Consider the following 18,973-nt stretch of genomic DNA (forward strand, 5'->3'; position numbering starts at 1 on the left):
TGATACAGATGGATCAAAGTGGATTAAACAGTATACTGGAATCAATGCTATCTCAAAGAAAGAATTTTCCATTGATGTTGGATATGAGAGATTCTTGGGACCTGAAATATTTTTTCATCCAGAGGTAAGTTTTTTTTTAGATGAAATTGTTTTGAAATATTCAGCAGAAAATATCAGTCAACTATATCAGAGGAGTTAATCTCAGGAACTTTCTTTTGTATACTAAAACACTATAGTGAGTCATATTTTTCAAGAAAAAAATTGCCTTTGTGTTAAAACTGGGTAAACAGTTACTATATTTCATACATTTAGAAAAATGAAACTTTTGTCTAATATTTGTGGCTTACTTGGGGTCATGGAGGGTGGGGAGCCCTTAAATTCATGGTCATTTAAATAAAATCTTTTAGGAGATGTTCTAGAACTCTCTCCTCCTCCTCCCATATAAAATAACCATTATACAAAGAACCCTCAGTTGACCATCATAACAAAATATTTAACTATTAGCAAAATAGTCTTCTCTCTTTATGAAGTGTTAGCAACATATAGGCTATATTAAATTAATGAAATAGGTGCTTTTAATAATGAAAAATTCCTCTAGTAAGTTAGTATAAGAACTTCTTGTATTAGAATTAGTAACATTAAATGCCTATTCTGCTTATTCAGCAGTAAGAATAGTTTGTTTAGTATTGTTTACTCAGTCAGCAAGTGGTAAGTGAATACAGTTTTCATGATCTCAGTTTAAGCATTGTGTATTTAAGATGAAAAATTATTTATCTTGCTCTAATCAAGCTGAAAGAATGAGATGAATATCTAAAAAATGGTATAGTTGCTTAATGAATGCAGGTATCTGGTGAGGGCATGGAAAGAAAGAACATCTAAGTCTGCTCGGGAGAATCAGGGAAACTTCTTAGAGGAGATAACAGTTGAACTGAGAAAGGTTGAATGGGTATTTCTCAGGCAGGTATGTTAGGGGGGTACATTTCTGGCAGAGAACTATATATATATATATATATATATATATATATATATATAAAAGCTGGGTAGAGGTCTGGGGTGTAAGAGAGCTAGATAATAAAGTATAAAGGAAGAGAGTGGTAGGAGATGGGTCCAGGTAGGTGTTAGTGAGGGACTAAAATGCTGTGCAAAGGAGTTTACTTGATTCTGTGCTTGTGCAGAAATGTTCAGCATGGAAATGACACAGATTTATGTATGGTGTGGGAAAGGTCACTGGTTGCACTGGGTTGGATAGATAGGAACAGAATGAATTGTGTTGGAAACAGGTGAGTTTATTGCAGTTTCCCAGATGAAAAAAAAAGTCAGTAGGTCAATGAGAATGAGAAAGGAGGTGAGAGAAAGAATAGAATTGACATGATTTACCGATTGCTTAGATGTGAGGGGAGTAAGAATATGAAGAATCTGTGATGATTCCCAGGTTTGTAACTTGAGCAACCCAATGTTTTGCCATCACTGAAGCTAGGAAAATGGAAGGAGAAGATAGATAAGGTAGAAAGAGGTGAGTTTACTATGCATCTTTTAAAAAGTTTGAAAATGAACACTTGGGTTCTAAGGGTTTTGAACTGGGGCATGTGTCCTGGAGTGAGGATAGAGGTCAAGTCATCACCATATGTGGTGCAAATGGCCAGGCAGAGAATGTGGAGCGGGAAGGGTGGGGCCTGAGTGCACACTAACACTTTACAGACAGGCAGAGTAAGAGGAGCCTGCAGAGGATACTGAAAAATACAGAAAGGAAGGAGACAAGCCAAGGGATTGTGCTGCTGACATTGAGAGAAGTGCATGTTTCAGGGAGGGAGGAGGTTAAATAGTGCCAGTTGCTACAGTGAGGTGATAGAGGAAATCTGAGAAATACCCATGGGTTTTTAGCATCCAGATTAGTGGTGATCCTAGAGGAGCAATTTCAATGGAATGGTGTGATAGAGGCAGTGTGTCACATCAGTGAGAGGTAAAGCTCAGGGAATTGTCATCGTGGGCATCGTGAGAGGTGGCTGTAAAAGAAAAGCTTAGTGGCTACAGGGAACTGGTAAGAAGTCAGTTGTAAGAAGGCTGAGGTCAGTTTTATTTTTAAGAGGGGTTACTCCAGGGACAGAGGTAAGGGGTTAAGTATGGGTGCAGGAAAATGTGGAGCTGGAAGGGGTTAGAGGAGCAGGCAGATAGCTGAAGAAGTTTATCATCATAGTTCATAGCTTTAATTATGTTTCATGAACTGGAATCAAGCTGTTGTGTTGGAGAAGGGACCAGACAGAAGGTTGAGGGCTGGGAGAGAATAGTGACTTGGAATCACTCTTGAGGAGAATTGAGAAGGTGACTGTATTATGAGTCGTGGGGCACCACTGAAATTAGATACTCAGAACTTGTATCCGTAGAATGGTGTCGTCCCCGCCCCGCGCCCCACCCCACCAGGCAGTTTTGGGAAAGGAGCAAAGGGCTTTGCCAAGGCAGAGGTTAAAGTGGTGCAGCCCAGAGAAGAGAGGGAATCCGGAAGGCTGAATTACTTAGAGGTAGTGAGGGATACCGGTGAGGATTGGAGGTCATGATGAATTGGCATATAGTTGGAAGTGGGGAGCAAAGGAGTGAGCCCCAGAAGGATAGGGCGCCGCTGTCAGGCAGGTATGCAGGGGTTTTCAGATTTTAGCCGGCACATTTTTTTTGCGGCTCTTTAGATTAAAAAGGGCACGTGCGCATGGTTTTAAAAGTCAGATAGCCCTGACAGTGATTTGCCGAGCAGCCGCTAGCTCTTACTTAGCCATTACTCTTGGTAATTACTTCCAGATCTCAAAATAAGTGCTTATACTGCTGTTTCTTGATATATCAATGTAAGTAGTTTATCTGCTAACCTCCTTTTAGTTGATTTTGTTTCTAGAACCTCTTTTTTTCTTAGCCTGTCTATTATGTTATGTTATTGGCTGTTATGTTAAATCAGTAGTATGACATTATTTATAATATTATACCTATAAATGTTCTTTGTTTTTGAGGCAGTAATGTAATGTGATTTTTTTCTCTTAAAATTTAGTTTCTCCTAAATTTTTGGCTTATTTCTTCATTTGTGTCATTTTGTTTGTTCGTATATTCTTTCTTTCATTTATTCATGGACACTGTAGTTAACTACCTGGTTATACCAGGTCTGGAAAGGAACCTGGGGGTGTCACTATTCCATGTAGATAATTTTAACAATTTCTTTCTTTATTTTCCACCTAGTATTTTTTTTTAATTGAAGTATAGTTGATTTATAATATCATGTTAGTTTCAAGTGTACAGCACAGTGATTCAATTATTTATATATATATGTATATATATATTCTTTTTTCAGATTCTTTTCCCTTATAGGTTATTACAAAATATTGAGTAGTTGCCTGTGCTATATAGTAGGTCCTTGTTGGTTCTCTATAATAATTTCTTTCCTTATGTAGTTTCTTATACCTTCAATTTCTGGGAATTTTGAAGGTGCTACAGGGCGCTCTGGAAACACTTAGGATGTAAAGTCCCTTTTCTGTCTTCCAGACAGGGTTGGATTATTTTATTGTTTCCTTACCTCCTTTTTTCATCCTTGAGCATTTAAGTTTCCTTGTACTTTCCCTCTGTCGTTGTATTGGGGATTCCAGAGGATGGAGAGAAAGAACCACATGTAGCTGGAAATCAGGGCAGATTTTCCAGTGGGGCCATGTATATGTGAGTGGCTGAAGTAGAAGTGGATTAAAGGTCACTTGAGTTAAGGAACATCAGTTGTTTTGAAGTTGAAATGTTGGAGAGAGATGTTAAAACCCTAAGTTGAGGACAGGAATTAGAGTATTATGGAAGATTCTGAACCAGAGTCTTAGATGAATAGGATCCACAAGATAGATAATAGCATGGAAGATAGGAGATACCCTGGATTTCAAAAGAAGAAGCGTTTGAGTGAAATACTCTTTACAGATATCTTTAGCTAACATCTTGACTGTCTTAAAAACCTTGAAACATTAGATATGTAAATAAAATGTGTTTTGGTTGTGTCATATTGCTTAGAAAAGGGATAGTTGTCTGGATGAAAATATATCTTGCTGTTTAAAGTTTCATATATAATTTTTTTTATTAATTTAAGTAATTTTATTGTTTGATATACAAAGTTTTCTTCATTGTTTTTTAAAACTTTGAAACATCTTTTCGTCTCCATAGCTTTTTTCTCTTTGAAATTTCTTCTATGAGAAATCTGTTTTCTTTTCTCTTTTTTAAGGTTTAAAAAAAAATTAGTTATGTATACACACATTGTTTAAAAGTTCTAGTTGTTTAAATTCTAGCAAAAAGTAGGAGTGCCCTGTATATATTTCTCCAATTTTTTTCTAGAGGTATACTCTTATTAGTTGATTGTTTTGGTGATTGCATCCATAGCTGCAAATAGCTTTGGTTATATTGCAACTTCAAGTATTTTCAGTTTTAGACATTTTTCTATCAACTTCTAGCTATGGAAGAGGAGGATTGCCTTTTTTTTCCTCCCTTTGTCTCCACCACAAACAGTACCTTTTCATAATCTTTTGTCCCAATAGTTAGATTGTAATTTCAGTTAGGTAAAAATCCAGTGCTTATATGTTGGTGAACACAAATTTTATTTAGATGTGAGCCATGTAGTTTACCATGAAATATTTTCCTGTCTAGTGTTTTGTTTTCCCACAGAGTCATTAATAAGTTGTCCACTTAGTTTTAAAATCACTGTCATTAATTCACTTTGAATCTGTCTTCTCAGCATACTCAGATGCATAGGGGTTTTTCATCAGTTTAATTTTCCAGAGCATCTGCTATGTCCCAGTCTGAACTTGTTTCCTTCTACACCTGATAGAGAGTTCACCGTCATTCTGGGGATTCCCTTTGCCTCTCTCTTGTGTTAGAGTTAGATCCCTCTTTGCTCTGTCCTGTGTCTTTCCCTTTCTTACTGTCCACTTCTTTATTTTGGTGGAGATCATCTGCCAATAGAGTTCCTGATAAAAACGGTACATGGAAAATGAAAACTTTAAGACCTTGCATGTCTGAAAATGTATTCATTTTATCTTCACACTTGTTTGGTAGTTTGGGTGTAGAATTCTAGATTGGAAATTATTTTCCTTCAGCATTTTGAAGCTACTGCTTGATTGCTTTCCATTATAACTTGAAGTGAAAAACTGCTCTGATTTCTAAACCTTGTATAGGACCTTTTTTTCCCCTCTCCAGATAGATACTTGTAGATCTTCGCTTTGTTCCTTAGCATTCTGCTGTGCTGTTTTTCTCTTCTAGTTGCTCTTTGTGCTTTTGTTCTGATCTCTAGATGATTTCTCCAACTTTGCCTTCTGAACCTCTATTGAATTTTTTATTTCTGGTAACATACTTAATTTTCAAGAACTTCCCCTACCTCTGCTTTTGATACTCCTTTTTTATGCTACCATGTACTTGTTTCATGGCTGCATATCTTTTGGCTCTCTGAGGATACTAGTCAGAGGTTGTTGGGGTTTTTTTAAGTTTTCTTCTTCCTGCTTTCTTCCAGGTTGCCTTTCTCTTTGTTTTGGTTCCTATATTTTACATGCTAGAGACTCTAGGGGATCACTTATTTAGGAGGGGGATGCTCAGCCTGTTGGAAATCTAAGCTTTGTGAGTATAGGACTTTGTTGACTATGGCTTTTTCTTTGGAGGATAGCCCTATGTGTGGTTCTTCAGATCATTTCGGGTAATCCAGTTCCCAGAGAAGACTCCTGCCTAGAGAGTAAAGGTTGGCAGCCAAATTGAGGAAGAGGGTTGGTATTTATGTGTTAGCAGTAGGCTGCATGAATACCTTCACTTAAAATCCTGCTGCTTTCATTTCTTTCAGTGGTGTGTAAAGAGTCCTGGCACTCTGCTTTATTCCCTTTAGAGTATAGGTTCACCAGTTTTCTCCCTGGATGATGAGGAGGCATTTGATAGACTTCTTTGGAGGGGATCTGGGGCTTTAACTGCTCCTCAGAGAGACTTTCTGCCAGTCTTCCTCCCTGCCCTCCTTCTAACTAAATTTCAGCGCTGACAGATACAACTAGTTCTTTGGGGATTCGTGGCTTTTCCTATTGATGACTTATTAAGTGTTTTAGCGGGAGTGCATGGTCTTAACCGTCTGCTTTTCAGATTCTGTTTTACCACATTTTGTTGCTGTTTCTTCCTGTTCTGTTCCCTCCATACTTTGGGGATTATGCCTTAAAAAATTCTCTGTGTTGGTGCTTTTAATAGAGAAAGAGCAAGGTTAGATAGGTGTGTGTTCAGTTCACCGCGTTTTCCAAGAATAGACCTGTTTTTTTGTATCGTATGAACTGTGTCACTTCCCAAGTTAATTTTAAGATTCTTCTGTAATTTTAGATATTTCTGTCATTTGAAGGATTTGCTCAGGTTTTTTTTGTTTTGTTTTGGTTAGATGAAAGTGTGGGCATTTGAGCTTGATTGAACACTGAAGATAAAATGTGTGAAAGAATAAGGGGATATTTATTATTGAACTGCTAAATTTATCATAAATAGTAGAAAGAACTGTTTTTAGAAGGAATGGGTTTAGCACTTCATTTTTTTTTAAAAAAGGAAATTAAAATTTTTTTGACAAACCTCTTTGGGCTGCTGTGCTTTAGTTGGGTACATTCCCGATAAATTTTTCAGAAGAGAAAAAAGATATTTCTTCCTTGATAGCTACTTGCAGTAATACTAAGACCTGATCAAGGAGCAGTTAGGCAAGACTAATCCTTTTGCTGAAAGTGAAAGAAAAGGCCTAAAGATATTAATAGGGACCCTAGGTTGAGCCTATTAGTATTAAAGTATCGAATAAATCTCCAACACTTTATTGTTAATTTTTTCTTTTTTCCTAAATTTATTTAAGAACTATTCATTGCTTGCTTCTTTACTGTATATTATTCTACTCGTTCGCACCTGGGGCTCTGCAGCACAGTAGTCGTGAGCTTTTTCAAAAGATATGTTCAAATCAGACTCCATTTCTTTCTAAATCAGAATTTCTGTGGGTAGATCCCAGGGTATGGGAATGCTTAAAGGTTTGTAAATATTTTCTTTTGTATATTCCTGATTAAAAATTACTGTGAGAAGGGCATACAGATACATAGCACAGGAATGAATGACCCTATCCCTGCCTTTTGCTTGCTCATGGTATAACAGACAAACTGTCTTAAAGGTAGAAAAATAATTACAGGAAGGTTAATCTCATGTGTATGTGTGTGTGTGTATATTATTGTTTTAGGTAAATACTGAAGAAATGGCCAACAAAGAACCACGCAGAGAATTTGAAAGTTTTATATCAACAAGTTGATACGATAACATTTTCAGGATTCCAGTTCTGCTCGCTCCAGTTACCCATCAGCTAAGCCATTCCCTGCCTGTGACCTGAGCTTGTCTATAAATGGCATAGGAAGGCAGCCAAGTTGAGCTGTATTCTCCCATTTTTCCACAGAGTACAATACAGAGCACCTCTGACAGATAAAACATTCCCTAGTCTGTAGGTTGGGTTCTTGAGACTCAGTATGAGCCACATTTTTAGACCCACTGTATATCCCTGTTAGGGTTTCTTACACTCATCAGCATGTGTCAGAAAATTAGATTTTGACTGCCAGTTTCTTTTCTCTTACTGTGGTAGCAGAGGTCAGTAGAACCTTTGTTAGTGGTATTTTACTTTATGTAAATTAAAATATTTTCTGTCATTATGCTTCATTACTCAGGTAACATTAAATCTCTCCATTGTGTGCGCACCCTCTAAATAACTTAAAACTAATTTTAAAAATTGTAAAAGATTGACACACGCCTGATAATGATCAGTCAAGTTATGGAATCAGTTTAATGAACAAAGGAATGTTGTCTCTCCCATTAGGACAACCTAATTCCAAAAATGAGAGGCCAAGAGAGGTTGTTGGCACCTCATTTTCTAGGCAATATTTTAAATTGTATTCATTTTAATAAAGTACATCTATTTATTTTTGACAAATTAGAGCTAGATTCTGACCTTTTATTTTAATCTAGGAAAAATCCCTTCTAGCATTTCCTTTCCAATTTTAATGACATGGCAACTTACACATATTTTTGAAAATTTTTGGTAAAATGAGATCTTTGTTTCAGAATACAAGTTTAATTCTGAGATCCAGCATTTGAAAACTTTATGTTTTTCTTTTTTGTGGTTCCTCTCAGGAAATATACAGCCTGATTTAGGAGGGCTATAGGCATGCATATAAAAATAAATGATGGGTAAAAAGAAAGCTTTCCCTAATATTGTTTCTCCTTGTATCAGACCTCTTTGTTATATATAAAAATTAAATTTAAAATTATTTATTATCTTTAATCTCATTCCATTTCTGTAATAGTTTAAATTGTCAAACAACTTTCCATCTCAAGCCTACCCATCTAACCAGTCTGTTAAAAAAATATTCAGAAAAGTGTATTGTATAATGCACATGTACTTAACCACCCCAAATACATAACTAATATTTTAACATTTTTAATATATTTTTTAAACGAAATTAACTACGGAAAGAATACCTTCCTCAGACCCTTTCCTTTCTCTACTTCCTTTTCATCCTTTTTTCCTCCTGAGGTAATCACAGTCATGAATTTAGTGTGTTTCCAGTCTATGTTTTTAAATGTACATGTATCCATAAAAAAATTATTTAAAAAAATTTGCATATATGGAATCATTCAAGTTTCAAAAAACGAGTGTCACTATTTGGAAATTGTTTATTTTGACTATGAGTATATCATCCTGTGAATAATACAGTTCATTCTTGTTATTCACAGTAGATGTTATATAAAGTTGCTGTAAACACTGAATTAGTGAATGCTGAGCCACTGCTCCTAAGGGAAACGTGGAGTTAGGTTCCTGTGAGGCTCAGGCTACAACATTTTTGTCACTGAAACACATAACCTTGTTTTATGTGTGTTTCTGTTTAAAGACACATTTTAAAATAGATATTATTGATTTATTAACATTGAGCCTCAGGGTCAACAGCACTATAATTCGTGCCTAAATGAAACTTACCTAACTGTATTTTCTCCATAAGGCACATCACGGCCTTCTTGTGCTTTAGGAGCAGCAGACAGTACTTCACACTATCCTTGGGGGTCATTTTAAACAGCAAAATCACTGACAAAAATGGGAAGACTGTGGCACTGAGACATCATGAAAAGGACACTTATTTGTAGTATAAAAGCTGAAACAAGAAGGCAGAGCATTGCCTTGTTCCACCTGAGCTGTGAATGTGAATGTCAGTCAGCTCCAGTTTTTGCAGCTCTGCACATGCGCATGTCCATGTGAAAGCACCGCAGATACTGATTTCAGGGTTACAAATAACTTTAGCGAGTAGGCAAATTTGCAGATAACCAAATCCATGAATAATGATGATTGACGGCACAGCATTTTATTTATTTCATACCCTGCTGGTGGACTTCTGGGTTGTTTTTACTCTTAGAAGCAAAGCTGCTATAATTTTATGCCTTTATGTAATAGCACATGTGTGGGAGTTTCTTTGGGGTTTGTTATAAGAAGTGGAGTTAGTGGTACATTTTAAATTTTATTAGATGTTGCCAGATTGTTCTCCAGAGTGTTTATATCAATGTATATTCTCATCAGCATTGTAAAGTGTTGCACAGATTTTTGCCAGCTCATAGTATATGTTTGGCTTTACATTTTTGCTATTCTGGTGGTTATGAAATGGTATATATGATCATTATTTTAATTTGATTTCTTCTGAAATCTCTGATTTCAGTGTCTTTAATTTGAATCAGAGACCAGAATTTGTGGTTTTTAGAAGTCCTTTTATTTTATTTTATTTTTTTGCGGTACGCCGGCCTCTCCCGCCACGGAGCACAGGTTCTGGACGCGCAGGCCCAGCGGCCATGGCTCACGGGCCCAGCCGCTCCGCGGCATGTGGGATCCTCCTGCACTGGGCCACGAACCCGTGCCCCCTGCATCAGCAGGCGGACTCCCAACCACTGCGCCACCAGGGAAGCCCAGAAGTCCTTTTATTTTTGAACTGAAAACTTTCTTAATCTTTTATTGTGATATTTAAGTCAGTAGTGGTCTAATCTCTGTCATATGTCCAATTTACTTTTCAGTTTGCTAATCCAGACTTTACTCAGCCTATCTCAGAAGTTGTAGATGAAGTAATTCAGAATTGTCCTATTGATGTCAGACGTCCTCTCTACAAGGTCAGTATTTACAGCAAAATTGTTATTCTAGGTCATACTTTTTAAAAACTTCTTTGTTTTCTCTCTGTTGGTGAACGTAAATTTAAAAACACCTCTCTTCAAAGGGGTACAATAGGATTTTAGTACCGTTTCTTGTATCTTTAAACTTTTTCTTCTTTCTCTTACATAAAAGTTGTATTTATTTATTTATTTTGTCCACTAATACAGAATATTGTCCTCTCTGGAGGTTCAACCATGTTCAGGGACTTCGGACGTCGCTTGCAAAGAGATTTGAAAAGAACTGTAGATGCCAGGCTGAAATTAAGTGAGGAATTGAGTGGTGGTAGATTGAAGGTTGGTTTTCTCAGTTATTGGTGGGGAGGTTGAGGGTGCCTTGATTATTATATTGGGAATGCAAAATGTCTGCCAACTTTCTTTTATTTAGAAAAGTAAGAGGAACCTGAGGTATTCTAATGGAAAGTGGTTAATTTTATAGATTCATATTCATGATATTCTCGGTCATTCCATTCCTCTAGGATATTACCTACATTTCTGGAAAATATTCTTGGTTATAGCCATGAGAGAGATTTTTTTGATATCTGTCTCAAACAGATAATTTATATTTAATAGATTCCTTGCATATTCCAGCGATATTCTTTATGGGTCCACAAAATTTTAAATGCCTTTTACAGCAGGACAGCAAAGCAGAGTTGAGAGAGAGGACTGTTGTGTGGTCAAGCCTGCTTTCACAGACTCTAGCCTCTAGCCTCTCCCATAGCCTCATGGTGTGAAATCAAATTGGTGGTTCAGCAAAACAACCTTTCTATTACGTGTCCTGTAATTTTGGGCTTGCTGGCAAAAGGTCAGAATTAGCCTTAAATTCTCAGATGACTGCTTTATGTATTTATAAGACAAATTTTCAGTAAATTTTGTTTCATTTTTGTTAAATGTGGGATATTGAAGCAAAACATTGATTCAGAGGATATGTTGCTAAGTAAAACACATTTTTTTCAACTTGGAAAACTACCAAGAATGAGGGCTCCATCTGAGACTACCGCAGTGACTCAAAATTACTTAAAAGTAAACTACAACACTCTTGTATTGCTGCTTGTTGAGAAATTGCATGACAGCTGACTGTTTTCAGCCCCTAAATTTGGATTATCTTAAACTTATCCCTTGGAGTACAGTAAAAAGTAGTTGTTTAGTTTGTAATGACTCATTACAGATACATGAAATGAAAAAAGAAATGCTGTTTTTGAAAACAATATTTCAGTAAAGTAAAAATGTTTAAAATATTTTTAAGCTTCTTGTATATTTCTAAATAAGAAATGAGAGATTTTTTCCCTCAGTGATGTCAGCACTATGCTGACATATCTAATTATACAGGAAAAACCTGTATACTAGAGTACTCCGCCTCCTTCCCTTTTATTTTACTCAGTAGTCATTTTTATAGATCTTCATAACATCTTTATGTATTTGTATTTAAATCTGGCTTTATTTCTTGTCAATCCAATTTTAAATGGCAGCCAAACAGCTTTTTTTTAAACAAAAAAAGCCAGATCTTTTTATGACATGTAAGTTTTAAAATTTTTTATTTTGACATAATTTCATGCTTTAAAAAACTTGGCAAAATCTAGTAGAAGATTCCTATACATTGTTCTCCTAGATTCCCCAAATTTTAGCATTTTATACTAGTTTTATTATTCTGTTTTTATAAATATATGTCTATATGCAAATACACACATATACCTTTTTCTGAAGTATTTGAGAATGAGTTGCAGATATGATTGCCCATTACCCCTAAATATTCTAGTGTATATTTCCTAAAAATAGACCATTATAGTTATCAACAAAATTAACCTTGATACACAATATTTTATCTAGTTATAATCTGATTCAAATTTCTCCCATTATTGTTCTTTATAGCAAAAGGAAAAAAATACATTTTTTTTTTTTCCTGGTCTAGGATTCAATCCAGGATCACATGTTTGAATTAGGTATCATTTCCCTTTAATCTGGAAAAAGTACTTGTGTTTTTTATCTTTTATAACCTTAATATTTTTGAAGAGTACAGGCAACTTATTTTGCAGAATCTTTCTCAGTTTGGGGTTGTCTGATGTTTCGTTATGATTAGGTTCAGATTTTGCATTTTTGGCAGTAACACCGCAGAAGTGATGTTGTATTCTTTTTAGCGCATTGTATCACTAGACACATGATATGATTTGTCCCATATGCTAACTTTGATCACCTGGTTAAGTGTCTGTCAGGTTCCTCTATTATAAAGTTATTTTTTCCTTTATATTTAATAAGACTCTTATGGGGAGGTACTTTCAGACTATGTAACTATCCTGATTTTCATCAAACTCTCACCCACTGGTTTTAATATCCATTTTTCTTTCCTAAAATAGTTATTACTGTGGTAGGGGCCAAATGGTATTTTGCAAATTCTGTCATTTCTTCTATGTTTTATAGTCTCATTTTACTGTAAGGAAGAGTATTTCCTTCCACCTCGTTCATTCATTCATTAATATCTATGAACTCCTGATTTATCAGTTATTCTGTAGGCTGTATCATTAATATCATTGTGATATAATATCAACATATCATATACTATTATTAATTTTGATGCTCAAATTTTCTCAGATTTGGCCAGTAGGAATCATTCAGAGGTGGTTTTTATTCCTTTTGTTGTGGCCCCAGTATTCTTCAGGTACTTCCTTACTTTTTGGAACAGCAAGATATTGCAGGTTCATCTTGTACTTTCTCTTCTCCAGTCTTGTAATCAGCCATTTTGTTTCAATGCACCCTTGTTCCTTTTAGTGGAGAATGCTATTAAGAAACAAAGTTTTATGCTATACATAAAATAGATAAGCAAAAAGGATTTACTGTATAGCATGGGGAACTATATTCAATATCTTATAATCTCTAATGGAAAATAATCTGAAAAAAAAATATATATGAATCACTTTGCTGTACACCTGAAACTAACACAATATTGTAAATCAACTATACTTCAATTTAAAAAAAAAACGAAACCAAGATTTGGACACTAGGTATATTCATTGCTACTGAGGGGTCACTGCTTCTAGGCCTTGTTGGCAGTCAGAGCTAGGATGTGTGTGAGTATCCATCTATATCTAGTTGGCTCTATTTATATAAATTAAAAACTATGGATTCATACTGATAATGCAAGTTCCAGAACACCATAAGGTTCATTCTAGCCTTCTACCTTCCCATATTTATAATGTTCTTCCCTGACAGTAAGAAACCTGGCTTCTATTTTCTATAATACATTTGTTTGTGCTCAATCCTGGAATACATATATAGTAGTTTCAGAATTATTAATCCATACCACTGTGAGAAATAGACCCACTAACTTGAGTTCAGTGTTTGCTTAGTTTTTATCTTAAGCCTGAGGGTATAGCCATAATATTATGTTCACAGGTTACCTGGGTTAGTTCTTTTCCCTCACTTCAGTGTGGTTATGTTTTTTAAAAAATAATCAAATTAGCTTAATTTGTTTTTGTTGTATTCTGTTTTGCCGTGTGTACCCCGCCCCCCGCATCTTTTAAAGTTTTATTTATTTATTTTTGAGTATGTACATCTAAGGTTAGATGATACAGAAATTGTTGTATGAATTTACCATTGAACTGATCTTACTATGTCTTTTATAGCCAAAACCTATTGATGTACAAGTCATTACACACCACATGCAGCGATATGCAGTTTGGTTTGGAGGATCCATGCTGGCTTCCACAGTAAGTGAGATGAAGCTTACTTTAAAATTTGATTTTTTTTTAAGATAAAAGAATTTATCAGTACTTATACAATTTAAAAGAACAAGAGGAATTTCTTAAATTTTTATATAATATTGTACAGGGAAGTTATTGAATAGAAATGTACACAGTATTTTAAAAAGTGGAATTCATTTGGATTTTGTTTTGTTTTGTTTTTGTTTTTTGTTTGTTTGTTTTTTTAGAGTGAGCCTTTAAAGTTTTAAAATTTATCTGTAGGGAAAGATCTTTTAACCCTGTGGTAATACAGATATCAGAAGGTCATTTTTTCTGTGCAAATATTTAAAAGCATTAAGAGTTATGTTTCATCACATAGGAAGTATGATGTTCTAAACTGAATAAAGGGAATTACTAAGATCCCTCTCCCCAGACAAAACATCTTAAAACCCCTTTAAAAGATATTTTAACATTGTTAGCCTACTAAATAATGGTGCTTTATCCTGTAGTGCACAGAGTTTTAAATAAAATGTAAGAACTTTTATCTGAATTATTGAAAACTATACAACCTTGGATTGAAAACCATTTAAAAATAAGAGGTGAAAGTTATTTTCTTCCTTAATATGAATTGTCTTTCAATTGTGACGTATAACCTAGTTGAGTATGTAACTTTGCCCTTTGAGAACCCTCCTGCACTGCTGGTGGGAATGTAAATTGATACAGCCACTATGGAGAACAGTATGGAGGTTCCTTAAAAAACTAAAAATAGAACTACCATGTGACCCAGCAATCCACTACTGGGCATATACCCTGAGAAAACCATAATTCAAAAAGAGTCATGTACCACAATGTTCATTGCAGCTCTATTTACAATAGCCAGGACAGGGAAGCAACCTAAGTGTCCATCGACAGATGAATGGATAAAGAAGATGTGGCACATATATACAATGGAATATTACTCAGCCATAAAAAGGAACGAAACTGAGTTATTTGTAATGAGGTGGATGGACCTAGAGTCTGTCATACAGAGCAAAATAAGTCAGAAAAGAGAAAAACAAATAACCAGATGCTAACACACATATATGGAATCTAAAAAAAATGGTACTGATGAACCTAGTGGCAAAGCAGGAATAAAGATGCAGAAGTAGAGAACAGACTTGAGGACACAGGGGGAAGGGTAAGCTGGGATGAAGTGAGAGAGTGGCACTCACATATACACACTACCAAATGTAAAATGGATGGCTAGTGGGAAGCAGCCGCATAGCACAGAGAGCAGTTCAACACTTCGTGATGACCTAGAGGGGTGGGAAAGGGAGTATGGGAGGGAGACGCAAGAGGGAGCGGATATGGGGATATATGTATATGTATAGCTGATTCACTTTGTTATACAGCAGAAACTTAACACACCATTGTAAAGCATTTATACTCCAATAAAGATATAAAAAAGAAAAAAAAAACTTTGCCTTTCGAGAAATGAGATAACAGAGCATGGAACAGTCTGTCTATACCAGACCATGAGTGAGGAAAACAGGTTAATCTAGAAGTTTTTGTAGCATGACTAGGAGTAGTTTATCTGTAATTTAGATTAATGCTGCTGCTTTTCTTGATTCACTGTACAATGTGGGAAAGCCTCAACAGAATGGTCTGAGCATTTGAGATTCAACCCTCCATTCCTCAGAATTTCAAAATCCCAGGACAAACAGGTGCTGAGGAGGGGGATGGAGGGACTCCTTTTCAGTTTTGGTTATAGACTTAAAGCTGATTTTGAGTCATGGTTGCTAGAATTTCTAAGCTTTGTTCAAGTACCATGAATGAACTAATAATAAACATTTTAGATTTAACAAATCTATTTTAAAGCATGTGGAAAAGTGGTAAATTTTTGACCTTTACAAAAATATATGCTTTTATTTGCAGCCTGAGTTCTACCAAGTATGCCACACCAAAAAGGATTATGAAGAAATTGGACCTAGCATTTGTCGTCACAATCCAGTGTTTGGAGTCATGTCGTAAAATTGGCTTCATAGTTATTGGGGTTAGGGAGGTGGGGAAGAAATAATCTTTCTGATTACCTGTTTTGTCTGGAGGATGGCTGGTTTTGAGGTTGTAAACCTGACTTGAAATAATAAGACCAAACATAATTATACAGGAATATTTTAATAAGTATATCAACATGTGAATGTAGAGGAGAGCCAAAACGATTAAGTGTTTTTCTTTAGATTGAATATTTGAATCTTGCATGTAACAAAAAGAAGTGGGTTTTAGTTCTTTCTGTGCCCTGCTATTTTGTATATTATTGAATTATCCAAGATTTGATGGGATTTATCGGTATGTAGATAGCTCTATAATGCTTGAATTGTACACTCTGAAGTGTGCAATGCAAGAGCTTGTTTATATTTCATACTTTTTATACTTTGAGGAAAAAAAGTCAAAGAAAAACTAGTATTTGAGGGAAAAAAAGTGACCAAGTAAAGGATAAATACAAAAAATAGCCTGTGAGACTTGGCATACACACACACTCATGGGATTCCAGTTATTAGGAAGTGCTTCCATACCCTGTGCCCCCCAATGGTTTTCTTTGCAAGTGCTTTTGGAACTAAGAAGCTAGTATCTTGGATTAACTGATGCCTGCTAGTGCTTTCTGATTACTCGCATTCTGTTTTCTCGCTTTAAAGGAAAAGTAAAGACAAGACTGTTGGACCAGTATTGCAGTTCTGCAGTGTCATTTCTTATTAAAAAATGAATAATTTGATTACCCAAATTGGTATATTTAAAGCCTAACACCATTCTAATAAAGGCACAAATTTCTTTTTAATACTTGTTTCAAGCTCTTTAATCTCTTTATAAGTTAACTAATAAATCTATTTTCTTCAAACCTCTGCAGTAGTTCTTTAAAAATCACAACAGTTGGTTAGCAAGCTGACTTTTTTATGTGCTCTAAACAAATAATTGTGAACTTTTAATATGTTGAGTGCTTTCATTTTGATAACTGGATCTCCATTTGATATTTTCATTTGTATAACTCATTTGCAGTCTGAACATATTTTTAGTGCCAGTCCCTGACATATCATGGAAAGTTAATTTTCATTGCATTTTAAAATATCTGGATCATGAAGAACAAGTGATGAAAATAAATTAAAACTGAATTACCTTTTCTGTTTTTTTTTTTAGAAGCAGTGTCATTCTACTTTGTGTTTATATATTTACATACTTTTTTATTTCTGTTGATAGTAGGATTCATTGAAATCTCTGTAATGTAAATGGTAGAAAATTTCTTATGAACTTGAAATTTTACCAGTTATTTATAGAAGACTAAAATGGGAGATGTTTTATAGGCTTTTAGAACTTAAGCAGTAATACCAGTGAACACTTGAACTTCATTATCCGTGAAAATAACACACAGGGTTAATATATATACCTCTGTCCAAAAGTTGAAGAACAATTTAATTGTTTTTGTTGTTTGTTTTTAATATAAATATAGAATTGGGGAGTAGACTTTAGTTTTTATTTAGAGTGAATCTGGACATTTTAGATTATATTAATCATTTATGTGACTCTTAACCCTTTGAGTGGGGGAGTCAAGAACATACTGTGTGTCTTGTAGTGGTGATAGTATCAGGGTCACAGGTCTTCTTTTACTTGAAAAGTATTTCATGAATGTTGTAAAAAAAAAATGTTCGAACAGTACCAAAGAGTACATAGTGAAAGTAGATTTCTTTCCTACACTAGCCTGTCTCATTTTCTCATTACACTGTTAGAATGTCTTATGTGTCCTTGTAATTTTCTGTGCATATAGAAATGACTATAGCTCCCTTACTTAACACAAATAGGAGCTTACTATATATGCTGTTTTACACTTTGCTTTTTCAAAGATCTTTTGATACAGAACTAAATTGATAAGCATTGAAGAATTCATCCTCCTGGCCCAACAAAGTAGTATTAGTATTGTCATAAATGTCTTTTCCATCTAGGATGGTTGAATAGTAAATAAGCAAGCTTGGAAGACATGTTTACAAAGCTGCAGATTACAGTCTCATGCATACTTTAATAAAGATGTTCTTAACTATGTGCTATGAAAATGTGAAGGTCAGAAATTTTGCTTTAAGCTTGAACTTATTTGGGGAAACAGGAAGACTCTAAACTTTTCCTGTATGTTTCCTGATGTATAATATGATAGAAACAGTGCTCTTTATTTCTTTACATCTCTCCTGTCATTATATATCATTTCTTCTATATATAGCACCTTTGGTTATATATGTGTAGAGGTTGGCCAAGTGAATTAAAATCTGTAACACTGATTTGATGTCAGACTGCATGAGCGTGCTGCATTGCAAGAACACTAGAGAGGCCAGAGGTTGAAATTTTTATTCTGGTTCTACAGATTGATAATGCAATTCCTCCAACTTTTTTTGTTGTTATTGTTAAAACATGAAAGATATATTTGTATAATCATGGACATATTGTTTGAACTTTCTGGACCTTAATTCAATTTATAATATAAATGTAGTAGTGTTATCTGGATTTAACAGTGCAGTTTTTATGAGTTGTGAGAATATAACCTAGCCTTTTCAATTAATTCATTTGTAAAAGATTTGTAGTAAAGATGTTTTTGAAGGTCTCCTTTCTAATAGGCAGGGATTTGATCAATTGAGAAATATTAATGAACAGAAGTAAAATAGATGATGGCTATCTAACTTGATGCCTACTCTTTAGTAAGTACAACTTCACCCTTAAACATTAGTAAATGGGGTAGACTGCACGTTATCACCCTCTTCATTCAGGTCCCTCAATACAATTCTTTGGTTTGTTTTCAAAGCTACTTTAACAGATGGGAATAAATTGTTCCTGCAGTTTCTAGAAATATCTTCAGAAATAATAAAATGAACTATAGGGATAATAGGCTATTATGTTCTTTATTCTTTACTTAATTTCTAGAGAAGTCCTAGAGAATATATCTATATGAATAGAAACTTTATTCTTTCAGATAACCCTAAAGGTGGTACCAGAGTACTTGTAACAATATTGAGGAAATTATTTGTCTTAATGTAAAAAGCTTATTTGTATCATTGTAGAGAGTGCTGTTGTTTCTTTAAATGCTG

The 18,973-nt window shown here is 34.8% G+C and overlaps 1 protein-coding gene across 1 annotated transcript; it reads left to right on the forward strand.

Moving 5' to 3' along the window:
- Positions 1 to 4: 4 nt before the first annotated feature.
- Positions 5 to 16,689, forward strand: LOC129391365 (actin-related protein 3-like; the record flags this gene model as incomplete). The annotated part of the gene is made up of 5 exons (XM_055079131.1): positions 5 to 124; positions 10,075 to 10,167; positions 10,375 to 10,500; positions 13,821 to 13,904; positions 15,792 to 16,689. Coding segments are annotated over 5 exons (519 nt in total), but the record flags the coding sequence as incomplete, so codon positions are not given.
- Positions 16,690 to 18,973: the final 2,284 nt, after the last annotated feature.

This window comes from Physeter macrocephalus, chromosome 2 (assembly GCF_002837175.3).
Source record: "Physeter macrocephalus isolate SW-GA chromosome 2, ASM283717v5, whole genome shotgun sequence".
Classification (NCBI taxonomy): domain Eukaryota; kingdom Metazoa; phylum Chordata; class Mammalia; order Artiodactyla; family Physeteridae; genus Physeter; species Physeter macrocephalus.